Source organism: Gavialis gangeticus, unplaced genomic scaffold, assembly GCF_001723915.1.
Source record: "Gavialis gangeticus isolate Ggan-Ray unplaced genomic scaffold, GavGan_comp1, whole genome shotgun sequence".
NCBI classification, from domain to species: Eukaryota; Metazoa; Chordata; order Crocodylia; family Gavialidae; genus Gavialis; species Gavialis gangeticus.
Window position 1 is genome coordinate 126,292,234 of NW_017729025.1, and position 23,224 is coordinate 126,315,457.

General features: G+C 39.3%; 2 protein-coding genes across 2 annotated transcripts in view; one reads left to right on the top strand and one right to left on the bottom strand.

Moving 5' to 3' along the window:
* The first annotated feature begins 732 nt into the window (after positions 1-732).
* EIF3M (eukaryotic translation initiation factor 3 subunit M) lies at positions 733-21,672 on the top strand. Its single transcript, XM_019519525.1, has 11 exons — positions 733-841; positions 1,890-2,022; positions 4,536-4,674; positions 5,104-5,227; positions 5,780-5,874; positions 11,958-12,041; positions 13,992-14,091; positions 14,627-14,708; positions 19,992-20,135; positions 20,853-20,913; positions 21,397-21,672. The coding sequence occupies exons 1-11, from the start codon at positions 800-802 to the stop codon at positions 21,515-21,517; spliced, it is 1,125 nt and encodes a 374-aa protein (XP_019375070.1). The 5' UTR covers positions 733-799; the 3' UTR covers positions 21,518-21,672.
* Positions 21,561-23,224, bottom strand: part of CCDC73 (coiled-coil domain containing 73) — a 102,299-nt gene continuing 100,635 nt past the window's right edge. The window contains exon 15 of the mRNA XM_019519962.1: positions 21,561-22,701. Within this exon, the coding sequence (XP_019375507.1) occupies positions 22,456-22,701 (246 nt within the window). The 3' untranslated portion in view covers positions 21,561-22,455. The remainder of the gene's footprint in view (positions 22,702-23,224) is intronic.

Here is a 23,224-nt window from a genome sequence, read left to right on the forward strand (position 1 = left end):
GACCGCATATGGTAGAAAAGGGACTGGAAAAGATTTTTCATAGGCAAGCCCTCCAAAGAGAACAACGAGGACAACGGTGAGAACAGCAACAAAGGCGAGGACGAACATGATGACAAGTGAAAGCGCTGGAATGGTGATGGGTGTGTGGCAAACTGCAAGAGGACTAAAATACTTTAACTGTCAAAGTTAGTTTTTACTTATCAAGTAAACCACAGTGTATATATCTGTGTGTGTGTGTGTCTACACACACACACAAATAGATATATACATACATATACATACACAAAGGAAAAGACAGCAAACCAAAAGTAGGTTAAGGCTCTCTGAGACTACCTTGGGTTTTGCACATTGCTGCATCAATGAGCTGCCTCAAAAATTATGGAGCATTTTGAGCACTTTCTCTAGGCCGGACCACCGTGCAAGGGTAAGGTAGAAAAGACAGCCCAACTACGATAACTGCTGTACACCTGGCAACCCAGACGGGAGAACAAGGGGTGCCGCGTGCTGACGTGATGCACCAACGACGTGAGGGGACGTCGTGGCATCATTCCAGCGCGCGGCGCCTCAGGCAGGGGGAGGCCCCAGCACACCCCAGCCCTTGCAGGAGTGGACAACACGCATGCGCCCATAGGCGCCGAGCAGGGTCGCTCGCGCGCGGTACCTAGCGTCATAACAGCCCCCCCACCCTTCCGTGCCCCGGAAGCGGAAACGAGGTGTGCAGCTGACCGGAAGCGACACGCTCTTTCCGGTGAGGGCGGTGTGCTCGGGCCAGGCGGTGAAGCCGGCGGTGGCCGCCACCATGAGCGTCCCGGCCTTCATCGATATCACCGAGGAGGATCAGGTCAGGGGCGTGGCCGGCTCCGGAGAGACGCGAGCGTCCGGCGGGGGGGAGTGGCGGCGGCCGAGGCGGAGGGGACGCGGGAGGGCCGGCAGGGGGCAGCTGCTCCGTGCCTCCCGCCCCCGCCTCGCGCACTGGGGGGAGGGGGCTGGGCTCGAGGGCGGTTCAGCTGCCCTAGCGGCCGCGCGTGCGGGGGCGGACGACCCCTAAGCTCAGCATCAGCCTCATAGAAGCGGGGCGGGCGAGTGTCTTAGTCACCTGCTCTTGAAAATTTCCGCGGGTGGTGATTTCAGTTTCCCTGGGTAGCCTGTGCTAATGCTTAATCGTCCTCATAGGATGTTTCTCCTAATCTCCAACCTGAATTTCCTCAGTTGCAGCTTGAGGCCATTGCTTGTAGTCCCGTCCTCTGCAACCACAGAGAGTCCACCTCCATCTCTTATAATCCCTTTTCACACATTTGACAACTGTTATCAACCCCCCACTTACTTCCTTTCCCCTCTTCTCTTATCCAAACTAAATAACCCTAGTTCTTTAAGCCTTCCCTCATGAGTCTGGTTTCCCAGGCCTCTAGACATTTTTGGCCCTCTCCACAGGACTTCGTCTAATCTGTCCACAACTCTCTTGAAGTATGGGGCCGAAAATTGGCCTCGCTATTGCCAAATAGCACAGAAAAATCTCTTCCATTGATTTGCCAATGACAGCCCTGTTAATAAGTTTATGGAGGTCACCAGATTTTTAATTTACCTTGCTAATTTTTTAAAAAACTCCAAACTGCTTTCATTAGGATTTTACAGAAAGTTCAGTTGGTCTAATAAAAGGTATCATTTTGGAACCAAGAGTTCTAGGTTTTTGCATTTCTTACAGAAAATTAAGGAATTACTTACCAGTAACTAATTTTCTTTAGTATATATTGTCCACATACTTTTCTCACTGACACATACCCACACAGAGAATGAAAATGTAAACAATTAGGCTTTTTTCTAATGAAGTTGGTGTCATAGGGCTTTTATTACTAGTATGAACTGTTTGCATTTGTTTCTTCCTTTAAAAGGCAGCAGAACTTCGAGCTTACCTAAAATCGAAAGGTGCTGAGATTTCTGAAGAGAATTCTGAAGGTGGACTTCATATTGACTTGGCTCAGATTATTGAAGCCTGTGATGTATGTCTGAAAGATGATGATAAAGGTTTGTGTCTTTAGAAGTCTGGGTGTGGACATTTTTTGGCAAGCATATTCAGGAACATTATGATGAAGTACAGAGCTTGTGATACACCCAATATTTCCATGGTAGGCTTACAGGGCAGATGGACCGAGAGTAAGTGTACTCAAACAATAGACCAGTGTGAACTAGGATGGCATTTTCAGTGTTGGTCTAGCTGTTTCTATTTGAAAATTGCATAGAACTCATATTTACCTAAATGGGAACGAAGCTAGGGCAATGCTGGATTTTTTTTTTAATCCCACCCTAAATTTTTAAAGGGACCAAGCTATGTAAGAACATCAAGGTTTTTTCATAAAATGAAAGAAACCCATTAGGAACTTCAAAATTTCTGTGTACTAAAGGTGTTTGCCTACGGTGAAAAGGATGCAATAGCACACTGACCCTGTCCTTGGCTAGTAGTAATTCAAAAATAGATTGTGTGGCCATCTGAGGCAGTGTTTAGTCTTTTTAGTCTATGGTATAGTGGTCTGTGGGAGTTGAGCTAATCTTAGCCCTCCTCCTCTTTAAATCTGCATAATGAATGCGCAGGAGAAGCCAAAATAAGTCATTGGTACTAACAACATCTCAGATAACTTTTGGCAAGTTTTGGACACTTGTTCCACGGCCTTCACTGCATAAAACATGTACATGAACTGGTTATATTCAGTAGAGGATCAGCATATACGTTACTTTCTGCAGATAACATTTTATTCACCAGAGCCTGCCATGCCAGTTATAGTGAAGCTAAGGAGGACTTGAGGGGGTACCCAATTATCCTCAGAGAGGACACGCTAGATATGCTACTCTCCATTTTTGTCATTCTCCATTTTATCCTGCTGTCATTGATCCCTAAATGGATCTTCACCCTTCCAAACATAGGATTTTATTCAATATTGGCTGTAGATTTGTTACATCTAAATGACATCCACATATGAAGAATTAGTCAGAATTAAGCACACTCTAAAGTTAGATTAGCCTGATAAATGGGAGTGCTCCAGCAATTCTTACTAGACATCAGTGGATTTGAAATTAAGAATAGTGAGAATAGGTTGGGTCAGGGATATTGGCTCTTGGTTGTTCCATCATGTATGTAGTTTTGACACACAACTGTCACCACAATTTAATGTGAATTCACACCTTCATTGCCAGTCTTGGTCTTTCTACAACCCTCACCACCATGAAGTCTGAGGGCCTCTCCAGACTTACACAAAATAACATTTTTCACAGGCAGCTAACTTTATCTCCTCTCAGGGTAGAGTTTTTTAGCAGTTTTTAAAAATAAGCATGTACTTACTGATACTTGTTTCTGTCAGACTGTGTTCCACTGTCCGGGACTGACTCCAGAGAAAGCTCTGTGTCCTGGAAATCAGATGGACTCTTATGATATAAGGTTCCATTGGGTTTGGTAAGCAGGCATTGACCAGCTCCTCATCCACAAGTTAAGGCAGTCTTGATAAGTTACTGAGTGCTCTTAAGATAGGGACAGAGGCCTTGAAATGTACGCTGGCTTCCTTTGAATCAAAAGTGGGGCATCAGTTAATGTCACAGATCAAGTTCTCTTCTCTCCATATGCGTGGTAATTGTGGATCTAGGTTGAGAAGTATTTGAGGTTAGTTTTAGGGCAGGGGTTTTCAACCTTTTTGAATCAGTGTACCCCTGGCAGCTGGATGCGGATCAGCCTACCCCCAGCAGCAGAACATGGAGCAAGTGGGGAGAGATAAGGTAGGGGGTGGCAGGCAGCTGAACGTGGAGCTTACCCTTGCATCCAGCCAGGCGGGCAGCACCTGCCCGGCAACACAAGATGGTGCATGGCGGCTCTCTGTCCCTGCCTGCCTGCATGTACCCCCTAGGGTAGGGGTGGGCAAAATGCAGCCTGCCAACCCAGTCTATTCAGCCTGCGGGACCCCTAAAAATTTAGAAAATGAATAGTTATCTGCCCCTCGCTACCTGTCATGTGGCCCTCGATGGCTTGCCAAAACTCAGTAAGCGGCCCTCCACCCCAAATAATTGCCCACCCCTGCCCTACGGCCTTCTCAAGTACCCCCTAGTTGACAACCCCAGTTTTAGGGGATTGGTTTGCCATTTACTATTTAATTTTTTGAATCTGTTTTTATTATAAATCTCCCTGAGCCTTTTTTGTGTAGAGCACCATATAAATCAAATAAAGTAAATCATGTTTTGGCAGAGAACTGGGTGACCTTGAGCTGCTGTCATTGGTGGTGCTTAAACAACAATTTAAATTTTATATGATGGTATGCTTTGCAGTGGAAACACTGGTGTCTCTCCCCATTTGATGTTCAGTCTAATAAATAGCTGAATTTATTTATTTATTTTTAAATCCTTTCCTGGATTTGCACTCTTATTGTATGTCTTGCTAAAACAAAGCAAGCATTAATGGCAGGAGCACTTCTTCAGCAATAAAGGATTAATTGTCTCTTAATTATGATTGTTGTTTGCAGTATTAAATTGATGCCTGCTTTTTTGTCTCTTGCGTGTAGATGTTGAGAGTGTTATGAACAGTGTGGTATCTCTGCTGCTTATCCTGGAGCTTGACAAACAGGAAGCTTTGATTGAAAGTCTTTGTGAGAAGTTGGTGAAATTTCGCGAAGGCGAGCGTCCATGTCTCAGGCTGCAGTTGTAAGTAACTCTGTGAAGCCAGTAGAACAAAATATTTTACAAAATAATCATTTTTTAAGAGACTCATGTTTTGGTGTCTGTTATGCTTAAAAGATTAGGTGGAGAAATTGTGGGACCTGGCTTCTGTTGAGTATGTGAGGGGCAATGTCAATTTATGCCTCCTTCTTCCCCTCTGTAAAAATGAGAGCTCTCTGTTTAATTCCCTGGGCTGTTGTGTAGCTAACTTAATCACCGTATATAGAGTGCTTCCAGATCCTTTGACGGAGGGCACTCTGAAACTGACCTCTTAAAATCTGCCATAGAATTGAAATGGTGATGCTTGTACAATGATTTAAATTTTATATGATAGTATTCTTGTCTGTGCAGACCATTCATTAACACTTAGCCATACTCACTAGACTTAAATGATTCTTGTTCTTTATAATTTAGACTGAGCAATCTCTTTCATGGTATGGATAAGAACACTCCTGTGAGATATACAGTCTACTGCAGCCTTCTTAAAGTGGCCTCATCATGTGGTGCCATTCAGTACATTCCAACTGAACTAGATCAGGTAATGAATTGGTTGTCACTAGTTATTTTCTATTAAACATGCCTCCTCTCTTGTGAAAAGGTATCTAGAAGTAATACACAGTGGTTCGGCTGCTGAAAGATGCCAAGCCCTATTGGAATAAAAGGCAAATTTTGTAGCGTAGGTGTCTAATCTTGTAAAAGTTCTTTATAATCTATGTGTGTGTGTGGGTTATAATCCCCTTACGTAAAATACCTCACAGGATCTGCCTGTTGCTTTGTTGGGTTGGGATGGAGGGTGAAAGCTGGAGCAGCATTAGGGCATCGCTTCTCTGTTCTTTGCTTTGGTGGCAGAGGTCAGTATATCTATCCCTTCCTCTTAAGAAGACAAAGCACAGATTTGGAGACTTCAGCTCACAGCAGTTCTAATTCTGGGCATTAGGATAAATATCCAACCAAGATCTGTAGGTTAGGTCCTTTCCATCCTTTTTTTCCTCCTGCTAAACATCTTGAAGTGAAGCGGGCAGTATTTTCAATTCTAAGAGGTATTTCTCAAAGGGAAGCAACACATCTTTATAAATTGTTTTCTATACAGGTTCGAAAATGGATTTCTGATTGGAAACTCAGCACAGAAAAAAAGCATACGCTTCTAAGACTGCTATATGATGTACTGGTGGACTGCAAGAAAAGGTATATGGAGTTAAGGATACAGACTAAAAATTTTCAATAGGTTTAAATTGTTACATTGTGTAAGGTTTGAAGCAAATATTTAACTAATGCACTGGGCATATTTTTACAACATCTCAAATAACTATTTTAAGAACTCTTTTTAAGTTAAATGATTTTCTCCAAGGAGAGGATGGTGGTAAAGTCGTAGTGGATTGGTTGTGAGCCATAAACATAAAAAAAGTAAAACTTTTGTTTTTCTTCTTGAAATGATATAAACGTTAATCCTCAAGCTGTATAACATTATGCCAAGTTTATTATTTAATGGAGCTTTGATGTTTTAGTGCGTGGCAGTGCTATCTCTGTTGTTTAATGGTACTGGGGGTCTATCAATCAAAGCTAGCACAATCAGCCTCTTATATAAACATTACCTTTAAGACAAAGCTTTGCCTTAAACATACAAATTAATGTTAATAAAATGGCTGCTGAGCTATTTTAAAATATGGTCCTGGATCATAAGCAGAATCACTGATATAATGAACTTGGCAAATGAAAATTCTATGTGATTCTGTACATAAGTTTGTTAGCAAATTAATTTTAGTGTTAATTGACAGTAGTTCTTGGTAGTGGGTAAGCCAGCTCAGTTCTTCAGGGGTATTGAATAATAAGTGATATACAAGAGACAAACCCTCAGACTTTTGTCACTAATATTTAAATAAGGAACAGTCTTCCTGTTTTCCAGTCTGGTTTTAACACTTCATTGTTGCATTTAGATGCACATGGGCATATTACCTCTCCATCCTGCTGGGGAGCACTGCAGTAAGGGATAGCTTGCCTGCTCAGCACTAAACACCAAGGTGGATGCAGTGCTGCTCTAGATGTGCCAATATACAGTTTCTTATCTTTTTAACCATTAACAATAGGATGAATTTGCCCTGATGACAGCTATTAGATGGTAAAAATAATGGAAATTAGCAAAAGACTCACTCCTACAGTGGATACTATCCACTATGAATTTTTTGTGAAAGCACTGAGTTCATATTCTTTTACAGTTCTGCTCTGTAAATACTTCTCTTTCTGCCAGCTGAATTGGAATCCTTGTATCATTTAAATAATTAACCATTTTCTAGCTTTGCTGCTTATCAAATCCTCATATAGCATGGCATGGCATAACTTTTCTGTTTTAATTTTGGGGAAGGAGAAGAACCAAAACCCTTAAGCTATAGGCATTGTAGATATTGAAAGGACCTTTTTTATTTACTAGTTGTCAGTTGAATTCTTAAGTTAAGCATAACAAAAAATCATTCGCAAACTCTGTGATATATTAGTCCTGTCGTAAGGGTCTTGCCATCTGTAGCAGTGCAGAGTTTGCAGTGGACTGGGCAATTTTTCAGAGCATCTTGCTTCTCCGTAGGGGAAAGAAAACAAGGCATGACCCTTGCACCTTTGACCTGGTTCATTCTCCTGGATCAATGGGCACTATCTGCACTACTCTGGGAAACTCACAGCAGCATTCCAGCCTTAGCACTTAGGAATGTCACTAGATCTAGCTGTATGGGAAGATAGATGGGAATGGAGAAAATAAGTGATAAAATCATACTTAAATTATTCTGCCTAGTTACAAGGAAGGGAATGAAGAAGCCAGTGCCTCAAAGAACCACAGATTTTTAATTCCAACTTTTCTTCCTAAGAGATGAGAAGTTGTAAGAGAGATTGATATATACAAGTAATATATAGCTGTAGACTACACCGTCAAGTTCAGGTGGCTCCTGAAGACTTCCTTGGAGTCTCAGAACAGCAGAGACTTCCTGTGCCTGAAGAAGGGTGATTGCGCCCAAAAGCTTGCTAAGAACTTTCCAGCTACTCAGTTGGTCTGATAAAAGATATCAAATCTACTCAAAGAGTCTTGCCTGCCTGTGGCTCCTGAAAGTTACTTTACAGATGTTAAACGTGCATGTTCCTTTTTCCCCACAATAAGTTTTTGTTTTTTTTTTTAATGAAAACTATTTAGCTACTTTCTTATGAAAAGTTCCTTTTCCTAATATTCAGAAAGCATCTTGGCTGCCTCAGAAAATGTTGACTTTCTGTAATGAATTGAAAAAACATCTGTAGATACCTGAAAGGCGTGTTTCGGAGATCTGTGTGAATTAGACTGTTTTTCCTGTTACTGGCTTTGCTTCTCATGCCACATTTTGGGGAGGTTCTGCAGTGCTGCTTTGTACCTTGCCTGCCTCTGTACTTTGCATTTTTCTAGCTTTGGCAGGATATAACTGTAAGGCATCTTTTGACCATAGAATCACAGAGTTGGAAGGGACCTGAAGAGTCAGCTAGTCCAATTTCCACAAATGCTGGATATGCTGTTCCTCCCAAACCATCCCAAACAGATGCTTATCCAGCCTCTCAGATTCCACAACTTCCATGGGCAGCTTGTTCAATTGTTCTACTATTCTTAAAGTTAGGAAGTCTTTTTTATTATTAATATTCTGAAATTTGATTTAAAATTTGCTTGACTGCAGTTTAAACCCATTGCTTTGTGTCTTGCCCTCTCTGGGAAGAGAGAGCAGTTCTTTTTCCCTCTTCTTTCAAATACTTGAGAACCGCTGTGATTCTTCTGCTGTGATTCCTTAATCTCCTTTTCTCCAAATTAAGTATACCTCATTCTCTTACCCTCCTCATATAGCGTGCATACTAACCCTTTATTATCATTGTCACTTGCCTCTGGATGCGCTCTAGTTTCTCTATATCCAAAAATGCAGAGTGCAATTGTGCACAGTTCTTGGTGTTGGTTAGGTCTTAGCTGGAGTATATTGGTACTATTATCTACCATATCTTACATACAGTACTCCTGTAAATGCAGCCCAAAACTACATTTCCTTTTTTGGTGACTATATCTTATTACTGGCTCTTGCACATCTATGATCCACATAACCCTCAGATCTTTCTTGGCAGCACTTTGCCTAGCCAGTTATCCTCTGTTTTGTTGTTGGTTGCTCAGTTCTCCAGTTTATCAAGATCCTTTTGATTTCTGTTCCTGTACTCCAGTGTTTGCAACTTCTTCCCATTGGAAAGAACTCAGCATAGGTACAGTTCTTGCAAGATCACTAGCTGTATTCTTTCCCCTCTCCTTCTGCCCTCCCAACAAATATTTAAAAATGTGAAGTGACTTATGATCTCCATATCCTAGTTAAATCCCTGTATATTGTTTCCCTAACTTCTCTTCTATTCCTGCTCCCCCTCCCCCCCTCCTTTCTTGTCCTCATTGGGTTTTGATCTAGTTCGGTATTTGGATGCAGATGTGGAAGTGGTGCTTTTCGAACAAGGTGGCTCATGCAAATAAATACAAGTCTTCATGATACAGGGTATAATAGAAAGCTTTTGTAAAGTACTAACATATATATCACCATCAACCTCCAGCAACAAAATTTGCATCACTGAAACTGAATTAAGCATCTGATACTGAGATGTATGAAAATTGGAGGGGAAGGAGTTTAAGAGTAATTACCCTTTTGAACTCTGGCCTTTCTTAGAAATGCAAGTGGGAAATCCCGTATTTTCTACAAAAGGAGTTAGAAATATTTTCCTCAAAATGTTTGAAATTTGTGTTGTAAACTACTTTAGAAAGATGCATCTTCCTGCAAACTTAAATTTGGTAGCATATCGGATGCACTGAAAAATTATACTAAATATGAAAACTTTCTCAGTACACTATACCTTGTGACTGTTCACTCATATAATTTGATTTATTAGATTTAATTTGATCTTGGTCACCACGTTTTTCACAAAGTGCTGTAGAGTGCTGTGTTGAAAATATATCAGTGCATTGTAGAAATTGTTAGGGAAGTGGGCAGCCTTGCCAGCTGGGAAGAACACATCTGTAGCTTTTGGTGGCTTAGGAGGTGAGAGAAACTGCTTGGTCTAAGTTCACTGGCTGAAAGTGTCTAATCAAATGATGAGTAATAAAATAGTCTGCACTGATGTTTAGAGTGCTGTCACTGAGCTAAACAAGTATCATCTCACTGGAGTGCAGGGAGCAGGTTACCCTCCACACCTGTTGTTTGAAACTGGCTACAGAACATAAACCTTATCTTACACACTTGTTCATTGAGTCTTCTTTGTAGGCTGCAATGGCATTAGGGTATTGCAGACACTTTGTAGTTTGTGCATCTCCATTATCACCTGGTGGAATAGTGTTATAGAAGCATCAGTAGATTGTCACAGAGTTCTGTGTTGCTTTTCACTTTATTTGTAAAGAATTTTCTTTTAGAAGCTGTCCTTGCAGAGTATAGTTGAGTAATTTCTAGGGCTGAACTGATGAAGATTTTCTTGGCTGATACCAATGGCTGGTTATTAACCAGCCATATCAGCTGATACCAATCCAATAACTGATTTATAAGAACGCAGCCAGGCAGCATGAAGAGCAGCTCCCTGCAGGTAAGTCTGTGGAGGGGAAGGGGCATGGGGGAGAGAAGGGGTAAGGGGGTGCAGATCAAGGCCCCCCTAGTGAGGGAAGGAGTAGGGCTGGGGCTTTGGGAGCTGCCCAGCCAGGGTAGTGCATGGGACCTGGGCTGGGGTGGGGGTAGCCATAGGCGGCTTATCCAGGGGATCAGCGTCCTGGTGCTTAAAAATGGTATCCAGGATATTTAAATGAAAGCTCTTTGAGCTTTAGTACAAGCACCACTGCCACTATTTTTGAGTGCAGGGACACTTAGCTGGAGCTGAGCGGGCCAAGGGCAGATGCGAGCTGCCCACTGTGGGCTTGGAGCTCTCCACCCTGCTGCCTTTGCCCCAGGAACCCCGTGCCAGCTGCGCACCCCCTGCCTGCCTGGCAGCAGGAGGCACAACTTGCTGCCCCCACTGCTGCCGGGTGGGCAGGGGGTGTGCAGCCAGTGTGGGGCTCCCAAGGGAAAGGCAGCAGAGCGGAGAATCCGAAGCCCACAGTAAGCCACCTGCATCCACCCTGCACACAAATTGGAGCACCCATGCCCTGCCATGCCTCCCCTGGGGGTTGTGCACAGCAGCAGGGAGCTGCCCCCTCTCTCCCCACCCCAACCCCTTGCACCCTCTGGACAAGCTGCCTGTGGCTCCATCCTGCTCCCTGCCCTGGGTCCCATTCACTACCCTGGTTGGGCAGCCTCCCTGCCCCACTTGCTCACCTTGTGAGCCTCAATCTGACTCTCCTTTCCCCCCACCCTTGCCCTTTCTCCACCTGATGCCCCTTTCCCTCTACAGACTTACCTACAGGCCACTGCTCTCCACACTGCCAGGCTGCATTCCCAGCTACATGCATGCATATGGCTGCGTACATGCACATGGTGTGTGGGGGCCCCAGCCAGAAGGCATATTATATTTGTCAGTGACATTATCAGGTACACTAGCCAAAAAAAGCTGATTAATGTTAATTTTACTTTTATTGGTGCCAATCCAATACGCAGTCAATATATCAGTGCACCTCCTAGTTATTTCTGATTTTGTGAATCACCACCAGTAGTGAAGATACAAGGAACTAGGATTAAATCATGTGACAAAACAGACTCTGGCTCCCCCTTCCAGTGTGTTTGCTCTTTTTAGTTTTACAGAAGCAAAAAAAAAAAAGTAAGAGCTTAATTTTGTCACAAAAAGCAGCAGCTGGTGCTCTGAATGTCCTTGGAGAACAGATATGTTAAATAAGATGGTTCTGATTGTATGTGGTTACTTTTCTGACTGCAAATGCTTTTTAAGATGTGCCATTTTGCATTTTGAAATAAACTCATCAGCACTACTTATTTGGCAGTGATTAGATCCAGATGTGCGTAAGGAGTGTTCTAATGAATCCTATAAAGCTGTTTCCAGCTAGGAAAGCTTTCCATAACTGGCAGGTAATTTATCAATTTAAGAGAATGAAATGAAGGGCAAAGATAAACATTTTGTAAATCCAAAATTGAATGAATACAGTTAGCTAATTTGCCCCCTCAACTTCAGTGCAATTAAAATTGATCATCCACATCCTTCAAGAATAATTTCATTTGAAATATAACTTCATAATGGAGTTGTTTTAAATATCTGAGTAGCTTGTTATAATTATTTTTCAGACTTCCTGAAGTAACACCTTTTCCCCCCCTCCCTTGTAGTGATACTGCAGCAAAAGTAATGGTGGAACTATTGGGAAGTTACACAGAGGATAATGCCTCCCAGGCTAGAGTTGATGCTCACAGGTAATATGAAACTTTTGGGTTTTCTTAAAGATGACTTGTAATTCAACAGTTGCATTATTGTATGCTGAACACAATGAGTATCGATCAGTTAGTCACCCAGCTGATTCTTAGATGTAAAATCTTTGTTAATCCCTGCCACCCTACTCTTCCCTACCCTCCCCTGCCCCCCAAAATTATGTGCTTCTATTGCTCTGAATTTTTGAACTTCTTGGGTGTTCTGTTGTTGCTGCTTTCTGGCATTCACAGAACTAAAGTGAGATTTTTGAGCTAGCCTTTGTTGGAAGGGATGATCAGGTCAGTGCATACGTATGGGTGAGGAAGGCTACTTTATTATGATATATTTTTACACTGGTTACTTTATATCAAATTCTATTTCAAAATGCAGTATATAGCTTGATAAAAAGCCACTCTTCTGAGTGTCTTTCCACTCCCAACAGACTCAGCTGTTAAGGTTTGTGGTATACAGGGTCTTCATAAAGTCCTTGTGCACTTTTAAACTTTAATACCTTAGGTTGTGCACAAGGACTTTATGAAGACCCTGTATAAGGATATTAAGTTATAATAGCTTTGGAGAAAAAGCAAGCAAATATGCATTTACTCTAGGTGCTGTATAACTAAAAGCTTTGGTCATACATGCGCAAGTTCACTATTACCTTCTCTGTACAGGATGGTTTGGAATAAGATTGCTTCATGTAATTCTGTCGTAACATACATAAAGGGACTACATTAAGGTCACAAGCCTTGATTTTGGAATCTCTTGTGTCTGAATATACAACTTTGATATTCTTTTAAAGTAGTACTTTTAATGCAACTTCCTCTGTACATTTGAAAGTACATTCTGTGTTACCTTATTTTAAAATGGGTGAATGTTTTCTGCCTGGCAGCTAAGATAGGGATGTGAGACTTTGCTCAGTAATTAAGGCTGTAAAGTGAACAGAACTAACAAGTTAGTGGACGAGTTGTTTCCATTCAAGTACATCTTTCCCTTGGTCAATATGGAATCACATGCTCTATTACAAAGCTGTTGCTCTGCTCCTACCACAGTGCTCAGTGGAAGCTAGGAATATGTTCAATTCATTTAGCACATTTGGAGATTATAGCTGCATCTGACAAGCCCTATTAAGCAAGTACAGATGGTGATTTTTTTTCACAGGATTGTCTGCATAGGGACACACAGGAAGGGTAAGACAAGTTAACTAGAGATGTAAAGTCAATGTGCATAAGCTAAATCCTTGAGGATTAAGCTTCAGCAATCTAAAGCCATTTTATTCTTAAATGAGAACATCCACGTAGGGTTTAACGCATGATGTTGTGTTTATGGAAACTGAAAGTTCTTTGAAGCGAAGACTTGCTTCAGATCTGACATGCATCATGCAGTAAGGTCACACTCTCTCTTAAGACCCATAGGTGCTAAATAATATTTCAAAACAGGTTAAGAAACTAGGTAGATCTAGTTACAAAGCATGAAGCTTAACAAAAGCTTTCATCAACAATCTTAAATGTTTTTAGGCTTGTTCAAAGTTTGTTCATACTGGTAAATGATGGACCTCAGTATTTGTAGGTTTATTCAGGTTTTTGACCCAGGCATTTGACATTCTATGACACTTTTGGAATATTGTAAAAATTATCCATCTTTAGAAGCAAAAGTCATTTAAGGGAATAAAAACCAAAAGCATAGCTAAGTCATGACATTGGGAGTTGTGATCTGGAGTCTGACAAATTTCCTTTGTGATATTGGACAAATTACTCAAACTTTCTTTTCCTCAGTTTTCCTATCTTTACAATGACATTAAAATACTTTGATTCTCCCCCTGGTGTTACACACTCCTGATTATTAATAATGTAAGCACTTTGAGATTCTATTGAAAGTATTATGGAAGCACCAAGTATATTTACACAGTTTGTTAATGTAGATATATTGTGAATAAGAGTACCCTTTTTCCCAACTAGATGTATTGTACGAGCATTGAAGGATCCAATTACCTTCCTTTTCGACCATCTTCTTGCCTTAAAGCCAGTCAAATTTTTGGAAGGAGAACTTATCCATGATGTAAGTAATTCTGTTTTCTGGAGGATGCTGTTTGTTTTGTTTTGAAACTGAATTATTACTTTTGTCTTATATGCTAACAATGACCATTGACCTGCAAGAGATGCACGAGCAAAGGATTTTTTTTAAGTTTGAATCAGTAAGTAAATAAATAAATATCTTCAGAGAATTGCTAAAATAGGTGTGCTTTGCCTTAGCAAATTTTGTTGTGAAGCTTCAGATTCTGCCAACAAATACATAAGCACAAGTGCTCTGAATTCAGAGAGTGTATAGAGAAACAAGCTCTAAACAAGTGGTCCATTTTGGAGTTAGTGGGAGTTACCATTACCTGGAGGCAGAACTTGACTTTAGTCAATTTTGTTCCTGTTTACTCAGTGCCAGTTGGCATTTTGGAAATACGTTTAGAATTGTTCCTTAAGCAATGTTTTTGTATGCAGTGCAAATGCTGAAATGTGAGGTACGTACTCTGAGGAAATGTAATGAAGTTAGAAAATATTTTAACTGGTTTTATATTTAATATTTTCTTCCTTCTCTTTAGCTTTTGACCATTTTTGTAAGTGCTAAATTAGCATCCTATGTAAAGTTTTACCAGAACAACAAGGACTTCATCGACTCGCTGGGTAAGTTGTTGTTTTAGGTTGGTTGCTTGCTTGCTTTATGATTGCATTTCTTATCCAGTGCTTCAGTTCCTGACTAGATGTGAAACCTGAGTTTCCATGCCCAGTTTGTTCCAAACCTCATCCATAATTTATTTCATATTAAAATTTGCCTTGCCTCATTCTGTTGTTCTCAGTGTCTACACTTTGAGAACTGTTGTAGAAATATCAGTGTCCCACTTTTCCGTATGCTGCTCCATACTTGAGAGCATACTGATATTTGTACATAGAGATGGCACTGAAGATCACGTGTAGTCAGACTGCATCTGAGCCCAGTGTCCTGATTGACTTGTGATCTTATGTCAAACACCTTGGCATGATATTTCCTTTCACTTAGTGCCATATAGTATTGTAAATGAAATGGCAGATGCTATAAAATTATTTTATTTCCTGTCCTGATGCTGTGTTTCAGCATTATGCAACACTTCAGTATACACAAGGATTTGAAAATTGACGTATTAGTTTGTGAAGTTTCTGTGTAGTCATTAAACACTTCAGTAAGATTCAGAATGTTTTTGTTCCTGAGTGCAGACATCTTGCTTATAAGTATCTTTACCCCCAATAACCTGGAGATACAAGCCCATGTAATTACAACAAATAAGTGTTGTGGGGAGGGAGTTACTGTGACAACTGTACATTTTGCATGTTATGAAGTAGTTTGACAGCTAAACTTGTCTCTAAGGTTAATTGTTATAAGACTAGATGAAAGATATCTAGTACTAGCTCAGAATTTGAGCTTTTAAAAGCAAGATTTGTCTAGACATACAAATGGATTAAGATTACCATAAAACATGAATAGAGGCTTTGGGGGATGGAGTTAAGGCCTTATCTTAACAAGACAACTTTGCAAGGTGAAAGTTTTTGCAGGAGAAACTCTTGCACAGGACCAGTCTGGCTTTGCTGCCCTGTTCTCCCCGTTCCCCATATGCAGGGTTTCCAGTGTGGGGAAGTGGGGGGAGTCTTTCCCCCACTGCTGCTTCCCCTGCTCTACCTCCAGGACCAGGAGTACTGCTTCTCATTTCTCCTGACATTTTCCCCAGGCAGAGATTACCCTGCTCTGGGAAAGGCACAGGGAGCAGGGGATGAGTGGCTGCAGGCTGAATGCCTGTACTGCTTCCTCTCCTGGAAAGATTTCTAGCGGTGGAAATTTATAAGAAATTAGTACCTTGTGTGTGCTTTGGTAGCTGCCAGCAGAAGCCTTCTGCCTCTGAGGTGATGTTACCCTGTTTGTAGAAGGATTCTGCTGCTGTAGGGAGCTGAGAGTGTGGACACATGGAGTCCTGCAGCAGAATGGGGGGCATGACTGAACCACGACAGCAGTGCTGCATCTGGGGTACTCCATCAGGCCCTGTCCACCTCATCTGCTCCGAACTCAGAAGCATGCTGGTGCAGCTGCTCTAGGATTATCCTCAGGAGCTATTCTCTAGAACAGTAGCTCTCAACTGTTTTTTGTACGAGGACCCATTTGTAAACATTGACAGCCAGTCTTGATCCAGTGTCTGTACTCCTGATCTGCTGCCCCCAGGTTCTAGCCCTACCCCTGCCCCACACACACAGTGGAGCTAGGACCTGGGGGCAGCAGATCAGGGTTCTGTCAGCCTGAAAGGGAAAAGCCACAGGCTTCCCATGTTTTTCTCCTTTAAAGAGACTCCATTTTTAAACTTTGTTTACAATCCTTTCATATATTCTTGCAACCCACTTTTGGGTTGCGACCCATGGGTTAAGAAATGCTGTTCTGGAACACTGAAGACAGGTCTCAAATGTGGCTGTAAAGGAACACCATGACCAGTGTTAATTGTGCACATCCGGGTTTGGCACATGTCCGGACACGCAGATGGGCAGGGCATAGTTGATGTGGTCGTTGTAGCATGCTACGGTTGTTATAGACATGCCCTCTGTAATGAAGATCAGTCCCAAATGGTTTTTCAGTGTTCAGTATAAATGTTTCCTGTTTAACTGACAAGACTGGTGTGCTGGGTTAGTCAGAACTGGGGGGTTCTATCCAAAACAATATGAGCAAGTTTGCACTGTAACCTGTAGAAGCTACCAGTCCTATACTTGCTAGAGTGCTAAATATAACCCAAAGAAAAGAGTTCTTCTGTCTTCACTTTTTATTGTTTAAATGATTGAACTCTACCAAATAGCTCTATAACAAGGGGGAAGACAATAAGATAAAGTAGATGCAAATATTTTTGTGTATGCTTAATGCTTTGCTGGTGCATTAGACCTAGCAAACCCTATTCTGTCCCAGTTAATTTGTTTCATGGCATGAAGCTGTGTGATGGAATTTTAATGTCAGCACCCTCTTTATTTACACACTGTGGAAAAAAGGAGTAGTAATTAACACTTTGACACTCCCCCATTGATGTGTAATTGACTGTTTCAAAGGAGCACTGGTTCATAAGCTATTGCATGCATTAAAATTACGTTTTCTATATTGCAGCTTTTTAGGACAGGGGTCAGTGACAATGCAGAAATTGCTCAATGATGCAGATTTTTTTATTACTGTATTAAGTTTTGACATATTGGTAATGAATAAATGTTTCCATAAAAAATAGACTTTTTAATAACTTTGATTTTGAAATGACACTTGAATTATTGAATGAATGTATTTGAGAAAACAATGTTATGGTTTTATGAAACAAAACAAGTTTAATGCAGTCTTTAACACTTGTCATTTGACTTTAAAGGGTTGTGATATGATTTTAAGAATAAATATATTAAGGATTTTAAGGAACTGCTACTTTAGGTATTCAAAGTAAAATGATGTAACTGGAAGCATCAGTGTTTTTTTTTTTTTGTGGACAAAACTTGCTGTTTGAGAGCTATAATTTGTATGTAGGATACGACATAGCTTTTTGCATGCGTATTTGAAACATTGCAGAATCGTGATTACTTCAGTGGGGCAAAAAAACTATTATGTTACTTCCACAATAAATGCTGCTTGTCTGTTTCTAGACATAATTGCCAAATATGCAGTTTTGAGGATGTTGTTTGATTAAACAGAGAATATAAATTAACACCTGATGTTCCACATTAACTCCATATTATGCTTAACCATTAATATGACCAGCATTATTCTTGTTTCATTTTTACTCTATTAAACTTTGTTTTTTAAAGTGAAATCTACGAACATAGGGATTTTGGGTATGTTAAGCATATGCTGGTCCATAATAGAACTTGTGTGTTATTAAAGTATTTTAAAAGTAAAACCTGTTTCAGTTTAAGTTTTCTCACTTCTTGCTCTCTTAATCACTGTCATAAAATTGTGTAAAGAATGTCTCAAAAAGCATTTGATAGATACTAAATCAGTGTTAGATTACAATGTGAACAAGCATTTCTGGTCAAATTTAATCTAAAACTTTTTAAAACTGGTGATTGGTATGAAAAAAGATGTAGGGTCATAATGAAAAGGTATATGAAAATTCCTAGCAAAACTTGAAAGGGTAGTATTTAAAACTTATTCCTCTGAAAATTATCTAAAGCAAAACAAAAAAAACCTTGTTTCTGCTTTCAAGATAGTACTTTGAAATTTCTATAAATATATTTTTAACAATATTTTAACAGTAGGTTTGAAATAACTGCTAATATAGGATTTGCTTTAGTTCTGCTCTTTCAGATCAAGACTAAATAAAAATCAAATTATTTTACCAAAGCTATTGAATAAAGGCTCCTACAGGTGGCATCAGATTGTTACAATTTGTTGCATTATTGATGCTGACAACTTAGGCCACCAGTAGTAGCATTATCTTGTGTCAACTGAATCGCCCTAACATGTCCACATTTTAATCTGGTGTTATCAGCAACCTTCTTGCTTCAGAAAGTTAATCAGCATCTCATTTGCATTTGTTAATTAGGGTTAATGTGCGCTAATTGATTTTTTTTGATGCTTGTAGATTTCCATTAAACCCAGTTAGCTACCGTTGCTGGTGCTCCTCATTCATTTGAGTTATGATGATCACATTTCTGTTGAATCTGTGCCAGATATAGAGCCTGCATCATAATTATTGCTAATTAGCACAACATGTCCTGTACTAATGTGCTTCCCTGATCTTCTGTTAGTGTATGATTGTTATAAATTCCAAACTTGAATATTTCCTTAGTAGTGTTACTATCCATGTTGTCCTACTATAACAAAGCAATTCTAGTTAATTTTTAATGGAACTTCGTATGTCAATTCTAGATTTTTATGTTAAAAACAATACAACACAACAAAAAATTATGAATAAGTATCCAAATAAGGTGAGAGAGTTGGGGGAGGCCACTCTAGCCTAGGCTAGTTGTTAGTATTTCTTGGGATTTTGACCTGTTCTGTATGAGACCATAGTTCAGTTTCATTCTCTGCCAGATTTCCACTATGGAGAATCTTAGGCAGGTTGTCTCATCTCTCTGTCAGTACGTAAAGTGGAGATAACGGCCCTTTCCTATCTCCCTTGGGTGCTCTAAGGAGAAATGTACTGAAGATTGAGAGGCACTCCCATGCTTTGATGATGAGGGCTATAAAAGATGGGTAGATGATTCCCATTTCTCTATCATTTCTGCACATAAATGGCATTATTTCAGGTGACCCTGTTACTGTTTCTGTCTGTAATAGAAATACTTCCTATTTGGAGGAAACAACTGTACTCTGTAAAGGTTATTGTTCGGAGAATTTGCTTTCAAGGAGCAATCTACCAAAGCCACAGTGGTATGGATGTAGATAGAGAAAATAAGGGGGCAAGAGTTCAGGATCATATGGTAGCGGGAAAAACTTGGTCTTCATCAGTCAGTTATGATTTCTTGCTCCATTATTCTGTTCTTCTGCTTAGTAGTCCACTTAAATGTGTATTGCCTTGCTCTAAAGATGTCCTGCCTTCATATTGGGGAACACTGCTATAATGGCTCGGGGACAACTTTACATCCTTAAATTTCAAGGAGATATAAACTGGTTATTCTCACTTGTTCAACAGAATCCGAGGTCTAGATAATATTCGGCATTTTCATGAAGTTTTTGTGCACTTTCAGGGTTCAGAAATATCTGAATAAATTGCACATTACTAAAATATTTAAGATATTCTGCAAAAATAAAAAGAACATTTTACCTTATAAAAGTGTTGATAAAGCCAGATAAGAAGCATTGATGTACATGATGTAAAGTGAATTTGAAATAATTCTGAGGCTTATGTAGTAGAAAGAACATGGAAAATAGTTTAACTTGTTAATACTTTATGAGCATGCATTGTATTTCATAGATGTTCTGTTGTTCAGGTTTGTTGCATGAGCAGAATATGGCAAAAATGAGATTACTTACTTTTATGGGGATGGCAGTAGAAAACAAAGAAATTTCATTTGACACAATGCAACAGGAACTTCAGATTGGGGCTGATGATGTAGAAGCATTTGTTATTGATGGTAAGCACTGGTATTTCACTCTATTTTACACCAGGGCCTTTTCCCTGAGATTTGTTTTTGTTCTAAAATTAATTTCTTACTGTTAGGACAAAAGTAATTTGAATATTACATTGGTGGGAAATAAACCTCAAAAACTATAAAGGCATATATAACTTTAATAATGCAATATAAATAATTAGCCAGATTTTACACAGCTTTGTAACATATTAAAACATGAGCAATATGAGGTTGGTGAGACCAGCCATGCATGTAAAGAATCGCAAATTTTCATTTCTGATTTATTTTGAAATTAATTTGTAAAACTTCATGTTTAAAGATATGGCCCTACTGTTGGCTTTTAAGTACTGTTTTGTTTTCAATGATGGGAATTGTATTTCAAGTAATCCTTTATGGAACTAATAAATTGTTTGCAAGTTTAATTTGTCAGCTGTTTTTGCCTGCTGTCATTAAAACAGGATGTGTTTTGTAGGGGAGAGGAGTTCATAAAAATGCACAGGATATTGCTTTAATAGATTGGCACCAAAGCATAAGATTCATGCTTGGCTTTTATCTTGTTACGTCATTGTTGTTCTGCCTACCGGATTGTTGTAACCAATAGTTAAATAGCATCAAGCAAGTTATTGCTACCATATATTTTCATTTAAAGATTTTTATGCTATTTAATATCCTTTGCTTTTTGGAGAAATATCATTCAAAAAACAAGTCTGCTTTTTTCAGCTGTTAAGACAAAGATGGTATACTGCAAAATTGATCAGACACAGAGGAAAGTAGTAGTCAGGTAAGACTTAATTCTTTGCAACATTTTGCAGAACAGTTTAGTATTTTATTATTTCATTTAATATATGTTTAATATTTTAACTAGAAGCAAGGTATTGTTCCTATCAGTTGCCTGTAGTTAAATAGTTGCTATTTATCATAATTTTATTAAAGCTCAGACTGAATGTGATTAGCTTATTTAATGAAAGAGTCCTATTTTCCAGCACATTTCATTTAATGACCTATCAGTGACAAGAATTCTAATGACTTTTGCTGCTTTAAATACTTGGGGAAGACTACAGAAGTCTGTAATGGGTGTGGTGAAGCTTTTGAGAGAGTGCTGAAAGAGATGTTACCATGCTCAATTTATATAGAGAGAATTAGTTTTTTACCTCTATTTACCCTGGTGTTTAGTTAAATATTTGCCAAACAAAAATGTTAGATGGGCATTGCCAGCAAAGATGGTGTTTGTTAATCCTTTTTTAATTTTGTTTTACTTCCATAGTCACAGCACGCACAGGACTTTTGGGAAGCAGCAGTGGCAACAGTTGTATGACACACTTAACACCTGGAAACAAAATTTGAATCAAGTGAAGAACAGTCTCCTCAGTCTTTCTGATACCTAAATGTTTTGTTTTTATTCACTTTGAACAAATTTCCCAATCATAGTAAAGCATTCAAAAAATTATTTTGACAATTGTGAACTTTTCTGTCTCAAATGTCTGCATTTGGTTTTAAGAAATGTGACTTTGAAAGATGAGCTACAGAAAAAAATAAAATTGAAATAGGAAAACATCCTGAGTTGACTTGTACAGTTTGTATTAATAATAATGGACAGTGCACAAAATAGCACGTTTCGTTCTTGTTGGTTATGTCAGTGGTCATCCTTTCCCTGTTTGGTTGTAGTAGGGAAGGGATGATGATGCAAAAAATTATAGGGGATACAGAAACTTAACTTCTGCCAAAACTCAGAAATGAAAACTAGTTCAATAAAGAAAAATTTACTCTGTTGAAGTAACTGTTGATACCTCGTATATATGTACATATGCAATACACTTCAAAAAGGCAATATTTAGTCTAAGAATCAGCATCCATCATGGTTGGCTCTTTATTAAAATACCTGATGCATACGAGTAGCATACTTTGTTCTTCTGGCAATTTGTGATATTATTTATCCTAAAAAGCCAAGGTAACCAATTCATTCTGAAACCTGTGTGTGTCATTTGATTGTTATGCTTTCAGAAACAAGGAAGTACTCTAGTTAAGGTTTTTCAGGATTTGAGCTGCATATATACTGCCAATTACAGTTAGCAGCTGTAAATAAAACTGCTTACCAATGTGTTAACTTCTAGCAACAGCTTTACGACCTATTACAAGGACTTTGGTTGCAGAAATACAGGGAATCCATTCTAATAGGATTACATCCACACTTGGAAGACAAAAAACTTTGGAGGGTCTGTAACTTAGATTTACACAAAGAATAAAATATGTAGTTCTATGCTTCCAATGGAAGACCTCTCTACAAATCTGATTCACATATTTTAAGCATATTCAGACAAGTGAATTAGATATCTGTTTTGTCTTCTGTCACTGCATCTGTATTTTCTTCGTATTTCCTCTTACGAGATCGGCGGAGCCTTTCCATATCCAAAAACTTTTCTATTTCCTTGATTTGATTTTTTATTAAATTATTCTGAGTATCCCCGCCCTCCTCTTCATATGAACTTTCATTTAAAATTGGTGTGTTGGCTTTGTACGTCGCACAAGGTTTCTGCTCATAACACAAAGCTGTAGTAAGTCCTGGTTTGACCTAAAAACAATACATACATTTAGTGCTTAATGTGGTAGATCCAGGCTAACTTGACAGGTCTTGAGATCCATAGCAAGTTACTGAATTTTGCTATTTAGCAAGTAAAGGAACAAACATGATTAACGATGAGTATAATCAGAATTGTACACTTTTAGTTTGAAAAGCATATTTTAGTTGCTTTATACTGGATAATGTATTTGTAAATGTACTACAGCATAAACTAAAGATAAGCTTTAAATATGATACTTCAGTACATTTGAGGAAAAGGGGAGGACTGCCAGTTTTGTTGATTATGTATGCAGATCAGCAAAGTATTTGCTAATAAAATTGCCAGTTGTATACATTTTACAATGATTTCTAACAGTTACAAAATACACCTTTTGATGATATTGCACAATTTCTTTTGACAAGCAAACAAAAACAAGCCAGGAAGATAATTTATCTTTGAGTCTAATTAGCTTCATTTCTCAGAAGGGTTAAGACATCAGAGAGAATAATTGGGAAAAAGGTGGAGCATTACTGC

Bases quoted from the DNA above. Each gene is read 5' to 3' on its own strand.
- EIF3M (XM_019519525.1), top strand. From the start codon at position 800: ATGAGCGTCCCGGCCTTCATCGATATCACCGAGGAGGATCAG. The intron at 14,092-14,626 runs GTAAGTAATTCT...CCTTCTCTTTAG, and splicing joins AAGGAGAACTTATCCATGAT to CTTTTGACCATTTTTGTAAG. The intron at 20,136-20,852 runs GTAAGCACTGGT...TGCTTTTTTCAG, and splicing joins AGAAGCATTTGTTATTGATG to CTGTTAAGACAAAGATGGTA.